Genomic DNA, 21,620 nt, shown 5'->3' with positions numbered 1-21,620 from the left:
GTTCAGTGAGTTGAAATCATTAGCAAGATGGGCAAAACTTAAATATCTATGAGGGTTTCCCCCCAATATTTTGCAGATACCTAGTCTGGTGTGCCCTCTGAGAGATGCCTTCTGAAAATTGTCTATAATGGATGACTATAGTCTTTTCAGGAAGCCCCTTTTGTGTGCCGACTTTAGTCTCTCCTGCACATACGCGCCCCCCCCCCCCATCAGTCTCAGGCTTTTTATAAGAAATAGTTATAATTAAAGCCTGGCTTCTGTGTTACCCCTCAATGTCAAGCAATTAAAGAGCTCAGAACTTTTAAAATTCCTAAGCACTGTTAAATATTTTGGGAAATATGTAGTCTAGCTTTACTTTCATTTTATAATATGAAAATAATCAGCCAGAATAAATGAAACTACTTCTCTACCTCACATATTCTAAGACGCAGAGTCAGAATATGAACTGTTAGTATGATTCCTTTTCTTACTTTACCAGGATATAGTGAAGAAATAGCTACATTTTAAGGAAGTTAATACCAGCACAAAGAACCTTGTTTTAAGAAGGAAATAGAGTAGTCATGGGCCGACCCAGATAAAACTAGATAGTAGTACTTCACAAAAGGGTGTTGTGCTCCGATACCCTGTGAGCTGAACAGTTGTTTTAATTGTATAGCATTTTCTACTAGTGTGTGGTAGAGATGAGTTCTGTTCTCACTGACAAATGCTCATACATGGCCATTGATTAACCGTTTTTGCAAATAAATGGAGTTTTGAGCCCACCAACAGGAGAACTACAAGAATGGCATATGTAAACCTAACCCTGACTCTAGGGAAGAAAACAAGTAATAGGATGTTTTTCTGAGGTGAGAAAAAGAAAAATTGTTCATGTTTATTGTGAATCTGCTTTGTGCTATGAGAGATATTTTATAAGAAATTCTCTTAAGAAGAAGAGGGCTATCTGATTAATCAGGGTAGCAGTGCTAACAAAGCAGCAGCATGTAGTACCAATTAATTTATATTAAAATATTCAGTTGTGGGATCTAGACTTCTTAGGGGGATGAGAAAGTAGGAGGTGTGGTCAGTGAAAAGTAATACCTAGCACAGCTTTTGGGAGCAGTGACAGTGGAATTGAGTGAGGACCATTCTAGGTAAAGAAGCTGAGTAGAAAAGGTTAGTAGTATTATCTTTCAGTAGGAAAATGGCATTCTTTTTTTGAAGATGTAGCTCTCTGGCTTTGATAACTTGCTGAGTTATCACCTATCGTCATCCTGTGTTTGTAATGTTTTTTGTTTTTTTTTGAAATGGTAGTTGTTAAAAAAAATTGTCTAATCCCCCCCCTTTTTTTTTATTGAAGAGACTTTTTCCCTTTGAGGTTTTTATGCTTAGCATGCCAGACTGCTCTTCTATAAACTGTAAATGTGCAGAGTTACAGGGCCAGTAGAAGGCTTTTACATTTTGAACTACAAGCAGACTGCTTTGTTAAAGGTAATGGGAACATTTTGCATGCGTGTGTTCCACAGAACTTGTTAGAAACGTTGAAGGCTTGGACTGAGAGTTTGGGGAAGGTGGAAAAGAAAATTCATGGCAGAGACTTTCAGGAAGTAGATTGTGTGCACACACAACACCTTGTGTCTCATCCAAATTCCAGATGGGCCTGTGAGGGAGGAGTCCATAGACCCATTTGTTGGATAGAAATTGTATTATACAGTTGACATGCTATCATGATGGAGAAGAGTCTGCCAAGTAAATTTTTAAAAACCCTTTTCCCTTAGTAACTGAACGAGGAAGGGATGCTGTTGGCTTCAGAGATCAAACAGCTGCCCCAAAGACTCCTAACAGGTCAAGAGAGAGAGACCCAGACAAGCAAACTCAAAATAAAGAGAAAAGGAAACGAAGGGGCTCTCTCTCACCACCTTCTTCTGCCTATGAGCGGGGAACAAAAAGGCCAGATGACAGGTAAGTGGCCTGTGTGAGTTACTCTCTTTTCTGAGCCAGTCAAAAAGTTCCCAAGTCAATACTTCTGATTTTGGGCACCAAGGGGTTTTGGAGTAAATATATTTTCTTGATAATCAGTGAGTATAAAACTTAACTGATAAATATTGAGGTAGAATCTTTTTTGACAGTGAAGACTAGGTTTCTACTTGATAACATTTAAATGCTATTTGAGAAGCCAAAGATTTGTTCTTTAAAGGGGAGTGGAGATTGGTGGGAAATAACTCTTCAAAGATAATGGTAAATCTTCAAAAGCCAGAACTTTGTTTTCTAGTGAATCTTGTGCCATACCAGTCAAAATGCTGATTGATCCCTATGTCAGAGGCTGTCTTTGTCATGCTTGTAGAAAAACAAGCCACATGATGACCCACTGGGTACTAGAAAACATTTATTCCAGAGAAGTTTTTTTAAAGTTAAATTTATTTTGGGGGGTGCCTGGGTGGCTCAGTTGGTTAAGCGTCTGCTTTCAGCTCAGGTCATGGTTCCAGGGTCCTGGGATCGAGTCCCTAACCCTAACCCTAACCCTACTCAGCAGGGAGTCTGCTTCTCCCTCTCCCTCTGCCCCTCCCCCCACTCATGTGCTCCCCCCTCAAACAAATAAATAAATCTTGTAAAAATAAAATTTATTTTTTGATTACAGTCATATAGTGCAATTGCCAAAATTTTTAATTTGGGATTGTCAGGGTTTGAAATAGTATATTCATCATGATTTTAATTTGCATTACCCTAATTGCTAAGTAGATTGACCATCTTGTCATATATTGATTGGCCATTCCTGTTTCCTTTTCTGTGAAGTGTCTTTTTATAGGTGCTGTTCATTTAGTATTTATCTTTTGGAGTTTAGGATTTATTTTTTAGGGATTCTTTATATTCTAAATATAATTCTGCTTGGGTAATAATTTTTGCAAGTATTTTTTTCCCAGTTTGTGGCTTGTATTTTAGCTCTCGTGTCTTTTGATATATAGAATTTATTAATTATGGTGTAGTTGAATATATCACATGTATGTTTCCTTCGTGGTTAGTGCTGTGTTTTAAGAAATTCTTCCCTATCATTGAGGTGATGATACCTCTTCTTTTCTTTTCTTTTCTTTTCTTTTCTTTTCTTTTCTTTTCTTTTCTTTTTTCTTTCTTTTCCTTTCCTTTCCTTTCCTTTCCTTTCTTTTCTTGTGCTTAATTTATTGGGAATTAATTTTTGTATATGTTGTGAGGTAGAGATATGGTTTCATTTTTTTCTAAGTGGATACCCAATTGTCTCTGCACCATTTACTTGAAAGCCCATCCTTTCTCCTTGATTGCAGCACTGTCTCTTTCTAATAAGTTTTTTATGTGGGAGGATCTGTTTTGGATCTCATATTAAGTCTTGATAGCAAGTAGGGCAAACCCCTATTTGATCTCCTGGGATGTCATTTCTTTTCTGAGACTTGTTCTCCTTAAGATCTACTTTTCAGATTTCTCCTACTCCCTCTACCCCCTCTCCACCTACCCCTACCTCCCCTCCCACCAAGATGATTCTGAGGAGACTTGCCATCTTTATAGTTTTGAGTATTCCTGTTCCTATATTCAAATTGAGTATTCGGATATGCTCTGTTCTAGTTAGGTCTTCTTTAATATTTTAAATATTTTTTCATTAATCTCCTTGTTTATAGTTTCCTCCAGAAAGACTTAGGTATCTTGGTATATTCATTTCTGAGGACCTTAATTTTTTGTTATATTTTCAGCTTGTTGCTGGTGTGTAGTATGCAGTTGACTTTTGTATATCGATCTTGTGTTTGGTGACCATATAGAACTCTCACTGATATTTCAAAAGTATAGGGGGTTTTGCCCCCCCCCTTTTTTTTTGTCTTTGTCAGTAGTCCCCATCGTGTAAATTTTTGTTTTTCCTTTCTAGTCCTTTTGCCTTGCTCTTGCTATTTTGCTAGAAGTACCTCCAGTATAAATCACAGAATAACAGTATTTTTTTATTTTGGTAATTGGTTTCTAGTCATGTTTTATTTTCTTCCACTTTTTTGGGGTTATTGTATATACTTTTTCAATTTTTAATTGGAATAATTGGGATTTTTAGCTCATTAAATTTCAGCATTTTTCTCTTCAAAGTAAAGTGTTTAAGAATTTAAATTTCTCGGGGCACCTGGGTAGCGTAGTCGTTAGGCGTCTGCCTTCGGCTCAGGGCGTGATCCCGGCGTTCCAGGATCGAGTCCCACATCAGGCTCCTCCGCTGGGAGCCTGCTTCTTCCTCTCCCGCTCCCCCTGTTGTGTTTCCTCTCTCTCTGGCTGTCTCTCTGTCAAATAAATAAATAAAATCTTTAAGAAAAAAAAAAAAAAAAGAATTTAAATTTCTCCATAAGTACTATTTGAACTACTCTTTTGATAGTGCAGTTTTATAATAATCTAGTTCTAGATACTGTTATGGTTTGCAATATTTAAATTTTTGTTAAATTTCAAATTTAATTGCCATTAATCGGTTTGTATTATACCAGTTCTTCAATTTTATTGAACTTGCTTTAGAGTCTGTTTCATTTGATGGTAATAGAAGTATGCTATCTTCCTGTTGGTAGGGTATAACCAATATGTATTTTTTCCTTCCTTTTACTTTCAGCTTTTCTGTGTCTGATAGATAAATAGCTTTATGGCTGATTTTTTTTTTTAATTCTTTGTGGCATTTCTTTAACCTGTTGTTTCACTTAAGTAAAATCTAAAGCTAATCAATGTCCTGAACAATATTAGTACTTTAGGATACTCTGATCATTCAGCCTTCCCAATTTATATGCTGTTATTGTCCAGTGTTATAATTTCTTGTTGCTCCTTCTTCCCGTCAGTTATTGTCAGTTTTTTGTATGTACACAAACTGGCTTACTAATTTTTTTACATTTATCAGTTTCTTTGTTCTCCTCTTTCTCCTCAGACCTTTCTTTAAAAGATTATATTAGTGACTTTTTGTTCATCTTATTTTTTCAGTTTTTGTCTAAAATATCTTCTTTGTTTGCATTGCTCACCCTCAGTTTTAAAAATCAGCTTTATTTAATGAGTAGATATAAATTATTTACAGAAATATTCAATGTGTTTTGTCTTACACTTACTTGTCTTACTTACTTAAATGCCTGCAGTTAGGTAACCACCCACAGTCATCATATAGACATTTCTGTCATCTTAGAGAATTCTCTTGAGCTCGTTGTAGGTGGTCCCCTTCTCCTACCCCTAGTTCCTGGCCGCCAGCCACTGCTCTGCTCTCTGACCCTCTGGTTTTGTCTTTTCCAGACTGTCGTGTATATATGGCATCATACTCTAGATAGCATTTGATGTGTCTTCCACTTAGCAGATTGCATTCGAGATCCATTCATGTTATTATCTGTCTCAGTAGTTCCTTTTTATTAATGAGTGGTAGTCCATTGGGTAGGTATACCAGACTTTGTTTATAAATCATTAGTTGATAGGCATTTGGATTGTTTCCAGATGGCTGTTGTGAATATGACAAGTGTAAGACTTGTATATGTATGAGTCTTTATGTGAACATGGACTCTCATTTTTAAAAGGAAGTTTTACTGAGTTAAAAGTTTTTCTCGGGTCGCCTGGGTGGCACAGCGGTTAAGCGTCTGCCTTCGGCTCAGGGCGTGATCCCGGCGTTGTGGGATCGAGCCCCACGTCAGGCTCCTCTGCTATGAGCCTGCTTCTTCCTCTCACACTCCCCCTGCTTGTGTTCCCTCTCTCGCTGGCTGTCTCTATCTCTGTCAAATAAATAAATAAAATCCTTAAAAAAAAAAAAATTAAAAAAAAAATAAATATAAAAAAAATAAAAGTTTTTCTCAACGCTTTGAAGCTGTTATTCTTTAGTCTTCTGGCTTCCCTTATTTCTCTTGTGAAACTTCTTGGTCTAATTGTTCTTTAAGTAACCTGGCTTTTCTGTTGGTCTGCTTTTAAGATGCTCTCTTTGTATTTGGTGTTCTGCAGTATCACTACCCTATGTTTATATGAGGATTTCTTTTTCTTTTCTCTGGTTGAAATTCATTGAGCTTTTTGAATTTGAGGATCGTTTTCTATGTTACTAATTCTCTTCAGATCTGAACTCTTGCTTAACCATACTGTGGATCTTAGGGACATTGAATTGAAGGTTGGATTATTTCTTGGTTCATGACACTTACCATTTTGGTGCATCAACTTCTCCATATATTATAATGCTTTTGTGCTGTCATCTTAACCATCATATAAATCTAGCTAAGCCCCTTCTTTCTATACTATCCCCTGCCTTTACTACTTGGGATGACGTCATCTTGCATCCTGTGTTCATTATACCCTGGCTTTCCTTTTTTAAAATACCATTTTATGTCCTTTAATATATATTTTAAAATAATATATTAGTTTTTAACTTTATGAAAAGTCTGCTCTTCTGCATTTAATTTGAGGGTACTTTGTTTTCACTTGTTATTGTATTGCTAAGATTTATCCACAATTTTCTGTGTCAGTTTATTCACTCTCATTGCTGTGTGTAACATTTTGTTGTGATGCTTTTTCTATTATGTGTAGTGCTGTTATCTGATTTTGGTGTACATGATGTACGTGTGCGACAGGGTCTCTTGGGTATGTGAGTAGAATTGTTGATTGTCAGGTATGTGCATGCTCTATTTTATATGATAATTGGTTTTAATTTCCACTCGTTTTCCTCTCTAGATGTTTCGTGGGGTTCTTTTTCAGATCGACCTGATAGTTTTTTATGGTCCCATTCCTTAGTAATATTTTTCATAGCCTCTTATTTCATTAAACATATTAAATGTCTCTTACATTTAATGTATTGCATAATTCCAGTACCAGTAGCTTTTGTGGGTTTCTTCCTCTCATTTGTTTATATAGATATATGTATAATTTTATTTTCTAATGAACTCATCGTGTTCTTCAGAATTTGATCTGTGGGAATTCACTGAAGCCTGGATTTAAGGTGCTTTCTTCTGTAGACTATTTGCATTTGTTTCTGGCAGGCAACTAAGGATACTACCATCCCATTCACATTTTAAAGGAAATTTTCAGCTTAGAGTTTTTTAGACAGTATGTTTTTTGTTATTTGGATAAATGTCCGTGAAGCTGTTCTTAGATATTTCTTTGCAATGAAACCTCTTGAAATTAGTTGTCGTTTTTAAGCTTTTGCCAAGAGTACTTTCTCAAAAGTTTGATTCACTCCATAGAACTTCACAACAAACTCTTTTAAGCCCTCAGTTCTCTTCTTGTGAATGTTAAAAGCTGATGGTTTCCAGGAGGCCTTGTCAAAACCATCACAGGGCATTAGGCTTAGCAGTAAAATATTATATTTGGTGTTGCACAGAGAAGAGGAGGTGCATATAACTCCCCATACTTTTATGTGTGCATTCTCATCCTTCACTTAACTGCTCTTTGTTGAATTTGTCATAAATATATGTGGTCAGATAAACATCAAATTCTGTAGCTTTTATTCGTGGATTTTGTTTTAATTTCAGAGTTTGTAGACCTAGAACTGTATAGAAGACTATGCAACTATAAAGAAGAACCCGTTTAGAATATTATATGTATCTTTAATTTGAAGTTCTAGAATCTGAGAATAAAGATAAAGTTATTATTTTCATCTAAATGTTTTCTTGGGATTCTCTTTTATCTGCAGGATTCCTTAAGTAATTTTGACTGATTTTTAACCAATGCCAAATTGGAGTTGGTGTGATTAGTGGTTTAGTATTGAGTGACATAACCTTTATTAATGCTTTGATTGTGTCCTTGATTTGGAAAAACGTTTGTGATGCTCTTACTATTTTCTTTCTAGATATGATACACCAACTTCTAAAAAGAAAGTACGAATTAAAGACCGCAATAAACTTTCTACAGAGGAGCGTCGGAAGTTGTTTGAGCAAGAGGTGGCTCAGCGGGAGGCTCAGAAACAACAGCAGCAGTTGCAGACCCTGGGAATGACGTCTCCACTGCCCTATGACTCTCTTGGTTACAGTGCCCCTCATCACCCCTTCGCTGGCTACCCACCAGGTTATCCCATGCAGGCCTATGTGGATCCCAGCAACCCTAATGCTGGAAAGGTGCTCCTTCCCACACCCAACATGGACCCTGTGTGTTCTCCTGCTCCTTACGATCATTCTCAGCCCTTGGTGGGACATTCTACAGAACCCCTTGCTGCCCCTCCACCTGTGCCAGTGGTGCCCCACGTGGCAGCCCCTGTGGAAGTTTCCAGTTCACAGTATGTGGCCCAAAGTGATGGTGTGGTACACCAAGACTCTAGCGTCACTGTCTTGCCAGTGCCAGCCCCAGGCCCAGTCCAAGGACAGAATTATGGTGTTTGGGATTCAAACCAACAGTCAGTCAGTGTCCAGCAGCAGTATTCTCCTGCACAGTCTCAAGCAACCATATATTATCAAGGACAGACTTGTCCAACTGTCTATGGTGTGACATCACCCTATTCACAGACAACTCCACCAATTGTACAGGTAACTAATTTTGGAACCTCTCTTGTCTGTCTTGGTCTGTTTATGGAATGTTAAATCTGATGTGAAGGGGAAGTCCTGCCACTGATTACTTTTACATATCAATCGTGTATGTATTATCTGTCCACTATTGTGTAACAAATTACACCAGAATTCAGCAGCTTAAGACAACTAGTAATTACTATCTCACAGTTATTGTGGGTCAGGAATTCAGAAGTCGTTTGTCGTAATGGATGGTTCGGGCTCAGAGTCTTTCATGAAATTACAGTCTGGCTGTTAACCAGGGCTGTAGTCATCTGAAGGTTAGGCAGAGGATGGAAGATTCACTTTCAAGCTCACTCACATGGTTGTTAACTCCATTTTCTGTCTTCACATGGACCTCTCAGTAGGGCTTCTTACAATGTTCCAGCTGACTTCCCCCAAAGGAAGTGATCAGAGAGAGGCTTTTCGATACTCCTCTCCTTTTTGCTTATAGACAGTGAATAATACACAGTTTATTCTTTTATAACCCTACATTGGGAGAACCCTTTGTCATGGTCATTGAGTCAGGAGATGGCTTACCCTTTTCTTCTTCCTAGATCTAGTGTGTATTATTTTTTTATCCCCTACATGTTTATCATCATGAAGTTTGCCAGAGTGTCTCTGATGCACTGAGCCTAAGGATATCACTATGGTAGGAAATAGTAATGTTAAATTTAAAAGCTGAGTGTACTGATTTTATATTTCAAGGTGTATTTTTGTGCTTTTTTAATCAGGCTTCTTTTCTGTAGAATACAGCAGTACATTTTAAGCTTAAAAAAGCAAAAAAGAAGAATATATAAAGCATCATCCTCACCACTTTCCTGCGTCTCTCACATTGCTCCTTAAAGGTGAATTATTGTGGATGGGGGAGACTCGCAGGGATACTTCCGGCGCACGTTGCTTAGTACTGACCAATAATGTTATTTCTGTTAGTATTTTTGTGATGAAGCTGCATCAAAATTTAGTTTGTAAACCCATGACAAAGTATCCAGTTTTAATTCCTAAAACTTTAACTCTGTTAACTACTTCCATTTTGTATGATCTCTTTATACACATGCTTATATATTTTATGTATTTGTTATTTTGAAGACTTGAAACTATCCCATTGTTTCTACTTAACATGATTCTTAACCATTTTCCCAAATTACTCTGTATTTTTATATATGCATGTGTGAATATACATACACGTATGTGTTTTAATGGCTATATAATATCCCATTTGCTTATCAAATCATTGCTTATCTATTTTCCTAGGGTAGTCATTTGAAAGTTCTTTTTGTAATTATAAATAGCATTGTACTGAACATTCTTAGATTTTTTTTTTTCTTTGATGTTTGGCTTAAAATGAATGTTATAGTGCTAAATAAGGCTAGTAAGAAAATGGGTGTTGAGGTGCCTGGCTGGCTCACTTGGTAGAGCATGCGACTCTTGATGTCAGGGTTGTGAGTTCAAGCCCCATGTTGGGTGTGGAGGTTACTTAAAAATAAAAATCTTTTTTTTTTTTTTTTTAAGATTCTGTTTATTTATTTGAGAGAGAGAGAGCATGAGCGAGGGGTGGGGAGAGGGAGAAGCAGGCTCCCCACTGATCAGGGAGCTCCACTCGGGGCTTGATCCCAGGACATTAGGATCATGACCTGAGGCGAAGGCAGATGCTTAACCAACCGAGCCACCTAGGCACCCCTTATAAATAAAAATCTTTAAGAAAAAAAGAAAGAAAGAAAATGGGTGTTATTGGCCATCAGGTATCAATTTTTTAAGTATTGTTTTTCTTTTTGTATGTTTTAATTTTGCCTCCTACAGAATATTTTAAGTGTCTTAAACAAATTTCTTAGATTCTGACTTCTCCGGCTGTCTTGCCATATTCTCTCTTGGACCAAGCCATTCATTTTGAGTTTTTCCCCTGAGAATGTGTATCAGATGTAAGAAATATGGTCTCCTTCTGTCCCATTTCTATTCCTGAAGTATGTCCTTAACCTGGGTTTTAAAGCATAAGCAACAGCAGGGGAGGATACCTAGCAGACTCCCAAGGAGAGAGGTCACTGGTCATTTGGCCATTCTTATAAAATGGAGTCTATTTTTTCCATCCCACTGAGCAGAAGATTTAGTCACAGCCTTGAGACTCAAGCATCACAATTTTGCTTGCTTACCGTTTTCCACTCTGTTGCTTCCAAGGAGTCATTTGTTGGCTCCCTAATCTATTTCGTATGTGCTAGAGTGGTAGATAAATGGAGCTGGATGGTCCAGACTGTCCTTTCCTTCTCTGTAAGATTAGTTATCAGAGATGATGCTGGGCTTTGGGTGATGAGGACATAGAACATGTTGTTAGTGTGTATGTGTTTTGAGCCCCTGTCCATTATTTAATGTACGTCTTGGAGACAGGCGCTTAGTTTATATTCTCCAGTTTTAGTTTTCTTATCTATGAAATGAGCTGAATGCCTCAGAGTGATTGAGGTTTGCATGAGGTAATGGATACTAATAATGATAGATTTAAAGCACCATGTACCTTGAAGATTTAATTATAGTTATTACTCAGTTACCTTAATGATACTGAGAGAGTATTGACATTAGTGGGGTGTGAAATGCTCCTAGTCAGGGTCATCTATCTGGTGTCTGGTCTAAAGATCTGACCTCCAGGAGAAGGCCTTGAAGTTTGTGTTCGAGCGTAGTATCGACTGTGCCGACATGGGCCACTGAGAGTTTGCAAGATATTATAACTTTGACAGTGAAGGTAGTATGTGAAGTGTTATAATACAGATTTGTGTGTGTGTACATATGCAGTATCTTTGACATTTGGAGCAGATGTGATCAGAAGGTGACTTTCATTTTTTGCCATAATTGCTTATTAAACATAAAAGCCCCATTTCAACTGAGGCCTTATGATTTATAGTGGTTTTGTGACCTGTTCTTACAAAGTCATACTAAATCACATCTCAAAAAATGCAGTGCTAAGGACTATAATTTTTCACATTATAAAGTGAAGTGACTTAGATATAAAGTAATAATGACTTTTTTCCCTCTCTAGAAGTAGGGACAGAATAATTATGTTTTCCTTTCTATAACATTTTAGGCCTTTTTAGATTTCTCTTGTAATTTCCATGGGAAGTCCCGTTTTAACGATATTTATAGATTGGGTTTATGTTTGAGAAAGTAGCTTTTGTGTAATTTCAAATCTCTGGAAGGAGAGAGCCAGTCTCCTACAGATTTTCCCCCAGCAGGTAGAGAAACTTGATAGGCATATGCTATTTATGTCTCGCAAGTGTGTATATCTTTCATACGAACTGCAGTGGGACTGCAAACCCGTTTTCCCTTTTTATTGCTATTGTTGGTTTTGGTATTGGCATGTGATTGTCAGCTGGTTTGGATAGATTCTATAGAACCCGAAGAATGTTCATTTTTCTCTTTCTTTTTGACAGTCTGGGTTTTAAATACTATACCTCTAAATGATTATTGCTATCTTGGGTGACTTTTTTTTAAGTCTAGCAAGGCTGATACTGTTCACATATTTTTGGCATTTCCTTTGGAAGTTTTTTCCAGTATGTGTTACATTCTTTCCTGATGATAAATTATTATCCTTTAAATATATGTTTGCATTTTAGAAACAGGTGAAATTTGTCTGGAGCCACAGGGAATGATGAAGCTAGATAAAGCCATTTCAGTTCAGAAGTTTGCGCACAGCCAGCATTTGGAGCCAGAGTCTTCATGCCAAAGAAACCATAGCTTTATTTCACATTAATCAGGTCCTTTAAAGTGTCTCCATTGATGAGCCTTACTTACTAACTCTGATCTTGTCAGACAAATTCTCCAGGAGCAAAGTTTCACTGAGGGTCAAAGGAATTTTTAGCCTCCAAAATATTAGCATTTTTCTGTTGTAGATTTGGGTGCTTAACCTCCCGATCACTCTGGAGATAACATGTTTACTGTCTTCTTCAGCCTCCCAGAAACTTTTTTTTTTTTTAAGATTTATTTGAGAGAGTGCACGTGCATGTGTGTGTGCATGAGTGGGGGGAGGGGCAAAGGGAGAGAATCCCGATCAGACTTCCTGCTGAGCACAGAGCCCAATGGGGGGCTTGGTCTCACCACCCATTAGATCATGACCTGAGCCAAAACCAAGAGTCCGACGCTTAACCTACTGAGCCACCCAGGTACCCCCTCAGAAACTGTTTTTACTCAGAATAGGATTTACCAACACATATATATTAACCCCTCCATGCACAGTAACTTGCCTCTTGTATCCACTCTTCAGGATGCTTCCTACTGGGCATCAGGGCCCTTAGAAGTTCAGTTTCCAGGTAAATTGGTCATCGTAGAGTAGAACCCAGTTAGATATGTTTTGTTTTATGGCTTATTTTTAGTAAAGTTGAAATTGAACTTACTGATTATACTTCACTTTTGAGATTATACTTTTAAATTTCTTTTTAAGATTTTATTTATTTATTTGACAGAGCGAGAGAGAACAAGTAGGGGGAACAGCAGAGGGAGAGGGAGAAGCAGGCTCCCCACCAAGCAGGTACCCCGACGTGGGGCTCGATCCCAGGACCCTGGGATCTGAGCCACCCAGGCGCCCTATACTTTTAAATTTCTTAAACAGTATCTGATCATCTTTTTTGCTAGTATCTTTTTGTACTGAACTCTGATTCAGTATTGTCTGGGTATTCATCAGCGTAAAAAGTCTTTGGTTTAACCAGATTTCAGGCTTTGGGATCAGAATTAGGTTGGGAGATAATATTTGTTTCTACAAAATCTTTGCTGTTGCACAGATTTCCCATCTCATATCCAAATACTTAGAGATGAAAGCATTTCTATTTTGTGATATTCCGATAATACTTCTGCCTTGACAATTGAGTCTAGTTTATGATCTTTGTAGATTAAGCTGTTCCAGAATATTGAATCAAGTACTATTGACCTTTGAACAATGCAGGGGTCAGGGGTACCAACTCCCCTCCCCAATCAAAAATCTGCATATGACTTTTAACTCCCCAAAACTTAACTACCGTTGACTGAAAGCCCTAATGGTAAATGGCACTTTCTTAGGTAACTCCAGTTGTGGGAGATACCCACCTCTGATGGTGGTCAGGACTAAATGAGACAGTGTATGTGAAAGGGCTTTCTAAGCTTCATAAAGCACGGTATGAATCCATGTGTGGTAAGAATTTTGGATGAAACGAATTCTGCTGTCTTCCTTGGAAGGGGTTGTATTATCGAAGACTACAAAAAGCTAAAAAACAAGTTTAAAATTTGATCACCATCTTAACTTCCTCTGCTACGAATCCCTCACTCTGACATTTTCTAGTCAGAACAGCCTGGTAGTTTTAGGAGTTGGTGGCATAAAGGCTCTCTGCAAAGAGCCCTGGGGAGTGGTCTCTTGGATATCCTAAGTGCCACACTCCAGTTAGTACTGCGGCCTCGGACAGCTCTTAGGAGGCCCCCCATGGACCCCCGGTTTTTTTCTGGGTTTCTTTTTTTTTTTTTTTTTTTCTTAATGACAAAACCAAGGTAAGTAAATGACTAGGGAATTATTAAAAAAAGAAACTTCTGTGTTTGCAACAAAAGACTTTTACACATTTGTATCCAGGTATTCTTTACTAAAAGTTTTTAAAAACTAGTGGATTCCAGTAAGATGATGCCAACTTCGAAGTTAATTACTGCTGTATTAGAGCTAAAAAAGTCTATAAATTGTGGATTTCTTTATTTTATCTTTTAGAGTTATGCCCAGCCAAGTCTTCAGTATATCCAGGGACAACAGATTTTCACAGCTCACCCACAAGGAGTGGTGGTCCAGCCAGCTGCGGCCGTAACGACAATAGTTGCTCCAGGGCAGCCTCAGCCCTTACAGCCAGTAAGAAATATTTCAGTTGATAAAATACTCATTGGCTGCATACCTCATCTTTAGAAGGTTTACTTTTGGTTTTGGTTTTTATTTTTGTTTTTCTCACTCTGTTTTTTGTTTTTAACTTTATAGTCTCCATTTTCACTCAAGTGCTTGTGTACCTGAGGAAGCATTACTCAACCATTTTTTTAAAAATTCTGTGGAATTTACAGCAGTGTTGATAGATACATATTTTGTTCCTGGTATCCCTTTTATTTGTAATTTTAACTGATGGACCTTGTGTTTTTATACTTTGCTATGAATTCCTAACGTAATAATTTTCTCAAGTAGCTGTTTTTATTTTATGGAGCACTGGAATATGATATTACATTAGACACCACGGACTAGGGGTATAGAAATGAGTGATATACTTCACTATACATGTACAATATGGTACTGCCACATATGGAGAAGGATCTAGTGAAATCTTGATGAAGTAGGATATAGGAGGCTGGCATTGGAAGCATTTCAGCAACCAAACAGAATAACTTACCCACTAGCACTTTGGAATTCTGATAGTTCCAGAGAAGGCTCCTGCAGCGATCCGGTGAGTGAGGGTGGCTCTCGACAAGTAGGACAGTGAGTGGAGATGGAGTATAAAGACACATGTGAGACTACTGGAGGCTAAGACCATTTGCACTTCCAGCAGATAGGTGAGGGCTTGCTATGAGTTGGACGCTTCAAGGAACTCTGAATACAAACCTAAGCTTCAATTCCTATCCTTAAAAGCTGGCAGTCCACTAAGAGAGTTGAGGATCACAATGAATAATCCTAAAAGTAGAGATTAGTGTCACAAAAGGTGCAGATAGTTTGAGGAGGGAAAGAATCATTCCCAAGTGTGGGAAGGATTAGTAATTTAGTAAGTTCTGAATAGTTTGAAGTATTCTTTTTTTTTTTTTGGATTTGAAGTGTTCTAAGGGACAAAGGAACTTAGGGAAAAGAGGTCACTTTATAGGCTAGAGGACTGCAGGAATGAAGAGGAACTGAGGCAGGACACCAAAAACAGCAGCTGCATGAAGTAGGGGTTAGTGGTCTACACAAAGACCTGTGTTTGCTTAAAAATGGTCACATTTTGTCTGAGCCTGGGATCTCGGGTTCCTCTTTGACTGCTCAAGAAAAGGTAAAGCTGGAAAAATGATTCTGTGGTAACTGGCTTACATAGAATGAACAGTTAAGGGCATATATTCTTACAGTAATTTATTAAGAGTCTGCTAGAGCTCCTATAACAAAATGCCACAAACCGAGTGGCTTAAACAACAGAAATTTATCTTCTCACCATTCTAGAGGCTGGAAGTCTATAAGAACAGACTTCGGCAGGCTTCTTGTCCCCTGAGGCCTCTTCTTGGCTTGCAAATGGTTGTCTTCTCACTGTATCTTCATGTGACCTTTTCTCTGCCCACATTCCGTGATGTCCCTTACTCTTATGAGGGCACCAGTCCTGTTGAATTAGGACACTACCCTTATGACCTCATTTAACTTTAATTCCCTCTTTAAAGGCGCTCTCTTCAAATAGTCACATTGGGAGTTAGGGCTCCAACATACGCATTTGGGGGAAATAATTCAGTCCCTAACAGTGATTGTGAAGTTTTTTGTTTTTCAAAATGTGACATTAAATTTTTTAAAATATAAATATGAAGTTTCAGACATAGAGAAAAATAGATAATGGATAAATCATAACATTCTGTCATACTTGCTTTTCAGATTTTTTCTTAAAAAAAAAAAAAGAGCGCTCTATATAAAGCTAATTTAGCTCATCAGTATCCTGAAGTTGGTGTATGCCATTTAGCATTGGTTTTATTAAGGTTGAAAGATACTGCTGTAGATAAAATGAGCTGCTGAATATTTTTAAATGTGATCTCTTGGATGGTGACCTCTTGGAGCCAACTTTCAATTTTCTGATAGATCCCTAAAGCTATTCATATACGCCATCTCTGATCATTTCCCACATTGGACCTTTGCTTTATCTTTTTTTAAAAGAAGAGGTGAATGTATGTTTTTACATATTGCTTAAGTAGGCTACTTTGTCCTTTTCAGCTGGATTAGAAGAGATGTCACTGATCAAGAACTTGTGTGTGTGTTTCTTTTTAGCCTGAAATGGTAGTGACAAATAATCTTCTGGATCTGCCACCCCCCTCTCCTCCCAAACCAAAAACCATCGTCTTACCTCCCAACTGGAAGACAGCCCGAGATCCAGAAGGGAAGATTTATTACTACCATGTGATCACAAGGTAAGAAGGGCTGTGTAGGCATCCCAAGTCAGCTTTCAGTTGGTCAAAGAAGCTGCCATCCTACAGGGAGATTTATGGATATTGGCTTGATGTCATTGTCTGTTGTTCATTGTGCTTGAGGGCTGCTAGATTTCCAGAATCACATCTTAAGTGTTATGTCATACCTTAGACTTAGTCCTTTTTAGATAGATATATTTTGGTGTATTTTTAAACTGCAAGATTCTTAGAGAAAACTAGAGTTTAAAAAGGTAATGACTTCATCTAACATTGTGTAGGTATCAGGGGTCATGAGCAAACCGTTTCTGTAAAAGCCCAGATATAATGAATGTTTTAGGCTTTACCAGCCAGTCTCTGTCACAACTCCTCAATTTTGCCATTGTTGTGCAAACAGCCCATAGACTATATATAAATGAATGGTCCTGTGTCCAATAAAATGTGATTTACAAAATAGGCAAGAGGCCAGATTTGGTCCATGAGCCATAGTTTGATGTAAAAAGCCCAATTTACCTTTTACCTAGAAGTTTAAAAAAATACATTTATCTTTCAGACAGATAGCTTTATGTGAATATATGTGCTTTCTCTGTGTGTGTGTGTGTACTCATTGGTATATAATCTTATGTGAGTTGTTGGGGTACATGTTTTATAATCTTTTTACCAATCTATATGAAACTTCATCAGTTATAGATATATAGAACTGCATTATTTTTAGTGCAAGATTATACTTTGTTTCAGGGGTCAGCAAACTGTGCCCATAGGCCACTGGTATTTGCAAATAAATCTTTTGGGGAAACACAGCCACTCCCGTTTATTTAGCAGTTACTTATGGCTGCTTTCACCCTATAATGGCAGAGTAGAGTGGTTGTGACAGAGACCATATGGCCCACAAAGTCAGAGATATTTACTCTCTGATCATTTATAGAAAAAAATTTTGCCATCTCCTGCTCTCTTGTATGGCTGTACAAAATTTTATTTAACCCACCATCATTGTTGGGTTTTCACTGTTTTAACAGGATTTGAGTTACAGACACTAATCTTACTACCTTCTTTGGATCGATTTCTGGAGGTGGAGTTGTTGGTTAAAAGAGATTGACATTTTAAATTGATAATTATTGTCAGCTTACCATTAAAAAAAATTGTACCAATGTAGACTCCCACAAAAAGTATACAATAGTGCCTTTTTCTTCATGTAGTTTCTTCTAATCTTGTAAATCTCTAGTAGGTCAGAAATCTTATTTTCATTTCTAATTCTTTTATTGTTGTGTTGAAATGGATCTTCAGTAAATTATTAGCCGCTTGTATCTTTTGTGAATTGCTTGTTTGGGACATCTACCCATTTTCTGTCACTGTTGTTAGATCTTTTTATCAAGAGTATTGCAGATGTCTTTAGGTTTTGCCTGAATGCCCTACGAGTTTAAAAATTTCATACAGTCAAATATTTTCCTTTATGCTTTATCAAGTGCCTGTGATGTTGCCAACTAAAGATGGGGCAGTAGGAGAGCACAAGACTGCAGTGGCAGGACTGGCCTGCCAGATAGGCTGCTAGTTCTCTGAGGCTTTTGACATTTTAAGTGATTTTCCTATAGCATCCCCTGTGGCAGCTGACTTCAGACTCCTGAACATGAATTTTCTTACTGCCAGTTGTTATCTCACAGATCTAGCTTAAAAAAAAAAAAAAAACAAAAACCTATGCCTGTGTATTTTCAAAGCAACTAATAAAAATGCAGTGAGTTTTTCATGGTAGAACCCTTCTTCTTGTAGTCAATTGAGGATATTTTGAGCCGAGGGCACAAGTTTTTAACCTGAAGCCTTTTCCATGCTATCAGTCATTAAAGCGAAGGGGCACAACCACAGACAAGAAGGCTCCTAAAGGAAGGAACAATTTCTCACATGGCCAAGGACTGTGAGGAGTGTGTTGTGATTTATTTTATTTTGCTCCAAGTACGTGCTAGGTACAATCACTGTTGATCTCTTCACCTGCAGAGGGGAGGCAGAGGCAAGCACTGACTCCATGTACTTTTTAGGTTTTGCCGAATCCTTTTTCCAGAACATTAAGAACCAGGTGAGAAATAGGATGTTTGGTTTTACTGCTCTCTTTGACACCCAGTACACATTGCAGCCTCATTGGCTAGAAAAATGGAGTGGGCTAAACGATGTATGTCTCTGGGATAGAATCATGCTGCCGGGAAGATAGCAAAAGAATGTCTTTATCTTATGAAGCTGACTTATAATATGCCTCAGATATATGTTGCATTGTATGTGTATATGAGCAGAGATGCCTGTGCCAGAGTTCTCTGCTTTCTGGCCGTGACAGCATGGCTGTTCTTACCTTCTTCTAGGCAGACTCAGTGGGATCCTCCTACTTGGGAAAGCCCAGGAGATGATGCCAGCCTTGAGCATGAAGCTGAGATGGACCTGGGAACCCCAACATATGATGAAAACCCCATGAAGGTGAGTGTGGCTTACACGTGTTTTCTGATCATTTTGGAGTCTGTGTCTTGTCATTTTGCAGGGCCAGTAGTCGTGTGGTCTTGTGATTCTGTATTGTTCTGGAGAATTAGCACATGTAATAAATGCTGGAGAGGGCTAGGACATCCAAATAGTACAGAAGTATGGTACATAGAGAAAAAAAAAAAAACGCTCACTTTCTCTTCAGCTGCTCTCCTATCGTCTTACTTTCCTCTGTGGAGATAAATACTGTTAACTAGTGCGGGAATTCTCAACTGAGAGCAATTTTGCTCCCCAGAGAACATTTGATAATAATATTTAGAGACATTTTTGGTTGTTACAACTGAGGGGATGCTACTGGCTTCTAGTGGTAGAGTTCAGGGAAGTCATGAAATATCTTACAGTGCACAGGACAGTCCTCCACAACAAAGAACTGACCCAAAATGTCAATAGTGCCAAGGTTGTGAAACCTTTCTTTGGCATATGTTCTTCCAGACCTTTCTGGAAAATACACACACACACACACACACACACACACACACACGTGTTTTTCTTTCTCTCTCTTTTTTTTTTTTTCCCATTTTAAACACATAAATGCAATTGTGGTATTTATACTCCATCATAACCTCCTTTCATATATCTTAGCTCTTTGGGCACTTGGCTGGCTTAGTCAGTGGAGCATGTGACTCTTGATCTTGGGATTGTGAATTCAAGCTCCACGTTGGGCATAGAGATTACTTAAAAATAAAATCTTAAAAATATTTGTCTTCTCTGTCTTAACTCTTTCCTTGTAAATCTGCTGCATTCTTCTTGATGCTCTGTGTTTCTTTTTAAATGTGTTTTAGCTCATTAATTGAAATCTTACATAGATGGTATAGTTCAGTAGGATTGATGGGTCTGGAAAAAAGTTAGCTCTTTACATAAAACCTCACCAAAGGAGTATTCTGTAGACCCCCACTTTTTTTTTTTTTTTTTTTTTTTTTTTTTAAGAGTTGGGACCGAAATATTTTACTATGGAGGTACTATTTTAGAACAAAGAAGGCAAAAAGCTTATTCCACATCTCTCGCTCTGACAAGACAGTAATTAGGATTAGAGATCAAGTAAATTAAATACTCAGTGACTGAATTATAACCATTTTTTATCCCTATCTGTTTGTAACAGGACTGGCTATCACCCTCGCTAGGGTGAGGTGTCTTGAGTGAAATCAAAGACCATATTTCTATGTCCTAAGATCTGAATAGTATTTTTTTTTTTTAAACAAGAAGAGTCACTTAACTAGTTAAGTCGTTGGAGAGGTAGGGAGAGGGAAGAGGGCAGAAAGGAAGAAGCTAGAGTGAGAGAATGAAGTGGAAACAACATACCTTCTTTCACATTTTATTCACTTTGGGAGGAATGTTTTTCTTCCTTCATATATTTGCCAAACAAAGTATGCATTTAAGTTAAGTCCATGTGAAGCTTGGTAAATTTCAAATGAATTGTTTGAGTCACTTAACCACATCACTGTAGCTATGGTATTGTCACATTTTCTTGAATCATTTAGGAATATGCCCAGGATTGTTAGGCAGCTGCCATTTAAAATATCCAGAAGCTTACAAACAAACGAAAAACCACAGTATCTCAGACTTCTGTAGCTATGTTAGTTATATCTTTTGAAAAATAAACAGAAGGTTTGAGAAGAGATCTCTGGTGCAGGAATATAGCTGAGCTCTGAGACCAAGTTTATCAAGCATCTTAACTGTTAATTATGATTCAGTCTTTTGGTCTGTAGAATACCATTTGATTGACTATAGAAGTATAATGCAAAAGCTCAAAGTGAGTCTGTTTATCAGGTTGTATCTGATAACATACAGAGAAAGTAAGTAACATGTTTCAGTCAAGGCTGTGGGTTCCCAACTCCTGCCCTAGATTAGTTACACTAGGTACATATACCGAATTCTAGAAAAGTTGCAGTGCCCAAAATTCACATGATATTCACAGTGACAACTGTGGAAAAATATGTGGGTGTATAATTAGGTTTTAGTGGAAAACTATTCTACTCTATAAACATACTGGAGTGTCAGTTCAAAGTTAGGATTAGAATTAATACTGTTGTTGTTGTTGTTAATAGATGCCAAAGTAACAGACTTAGTTTGGTTCATCAGATTTGAAAGTTGGGAGAGAATAGTCCACAGGTGGACTGTGCAGGGATGTATGTATCCCCTTCTTGAATTGTAAATATGAAGCTCTTACTGCGTGCTTGTGTTGTGAAAGCCTGTGTGAAATTCAGAGGGCCAGACCTCAGCCAGGAAATTGGTCAGAGTATGGTGGATGCAACTTGACTATGGTTAAGGAACTTCAGAAGGAAAAAAAATAGCTTTCTATGGCTACAGAGAAGTGTTTTCTCATAGGGCTGTACTTAGGGGTTTAAACCACCAACTAAAAATTACAATTTTTGCTTTAATTGTGTAGTGAGATGGAGATGACTCCCAAGATGAAATTCCACTTGGGAATGACCAGAACGGTGGGATTTCCCCTGTCTAATAATGGAAGAGTGTCCCTTGGTGCCTCTTCTAAAATGTCAGCGATAAGGGTGCTTGGGTGGCTCAGTTGATTGAGCATCTGGCTCTTGATTTCACCTAGGTCATGATTTCAGGGTTGTGAGA

At 37.8% G+C, this 21,620-nt stretch overlaps 1 protein-coding gene across 5 annotated transcripts in view; it reads left to right on the top strand.

The window, feature by feature from the left end:
• SETD2 (SET domain containing 2, histone lysine methyltransferase) overlaps positions 1–21,620 on the top strand; it is a 121,854-nt gene that overhangs the window by 83,962 nt on the left and 16,272 nt on the right. For 3 of the 5 annotated variants that reach the window (XM_026500698.4, XM_057311689.1, XM_057311690.1), the window contains exons 14-18: positions 1,755–1,938; positions 7,751–8,420; positions 14,140–14,274; positions 16,393–16,532; positions 18,869–18,980. In XM_026500698.4, the coding sequence (XP_026356483.2) occupies positions 1,755–1,938; positions 7,751–8,420; positions 14,140–14,274; positions 16,393–16,532; positions 18,869–18,980 (1,241 nt within the window). Of the gene's footprint in view, positions 1–1,754; positions 1,939–7,750; positions 8,421–14,139; positions 14,275–16,392; positions 16,533–18,868; positions 18,981–21,620 lie in introns of those variants that run through there. The other 2 variants (XR_008959084.1, XM_057311691.1) reach the window with 2 other exon arrangements.

The sequence above is a fragment of the Ursus arctos genome, unplaced genomic scaffold (genome assembly GCF_023065955.2).
Source record: "Ursus arctos isolate Adak ecotype North America unplaced genomic scaffold, UrsArc2.0 scaffold_14, whole genome shotgun sequence".
In the NCBI taxonomy this organism is placed as follows: domain Eukaryota; kingdom Metazoa; phylum Chordata; class Mammalia; order Carnivora; family Ursidae; genus Ursus; species Ursus arctos.
The sequence above is the reverse complement of the archived record's forward strand: the minus strand, read 5'-3'. Positions and strand labels throughout refer to the sequence as shown.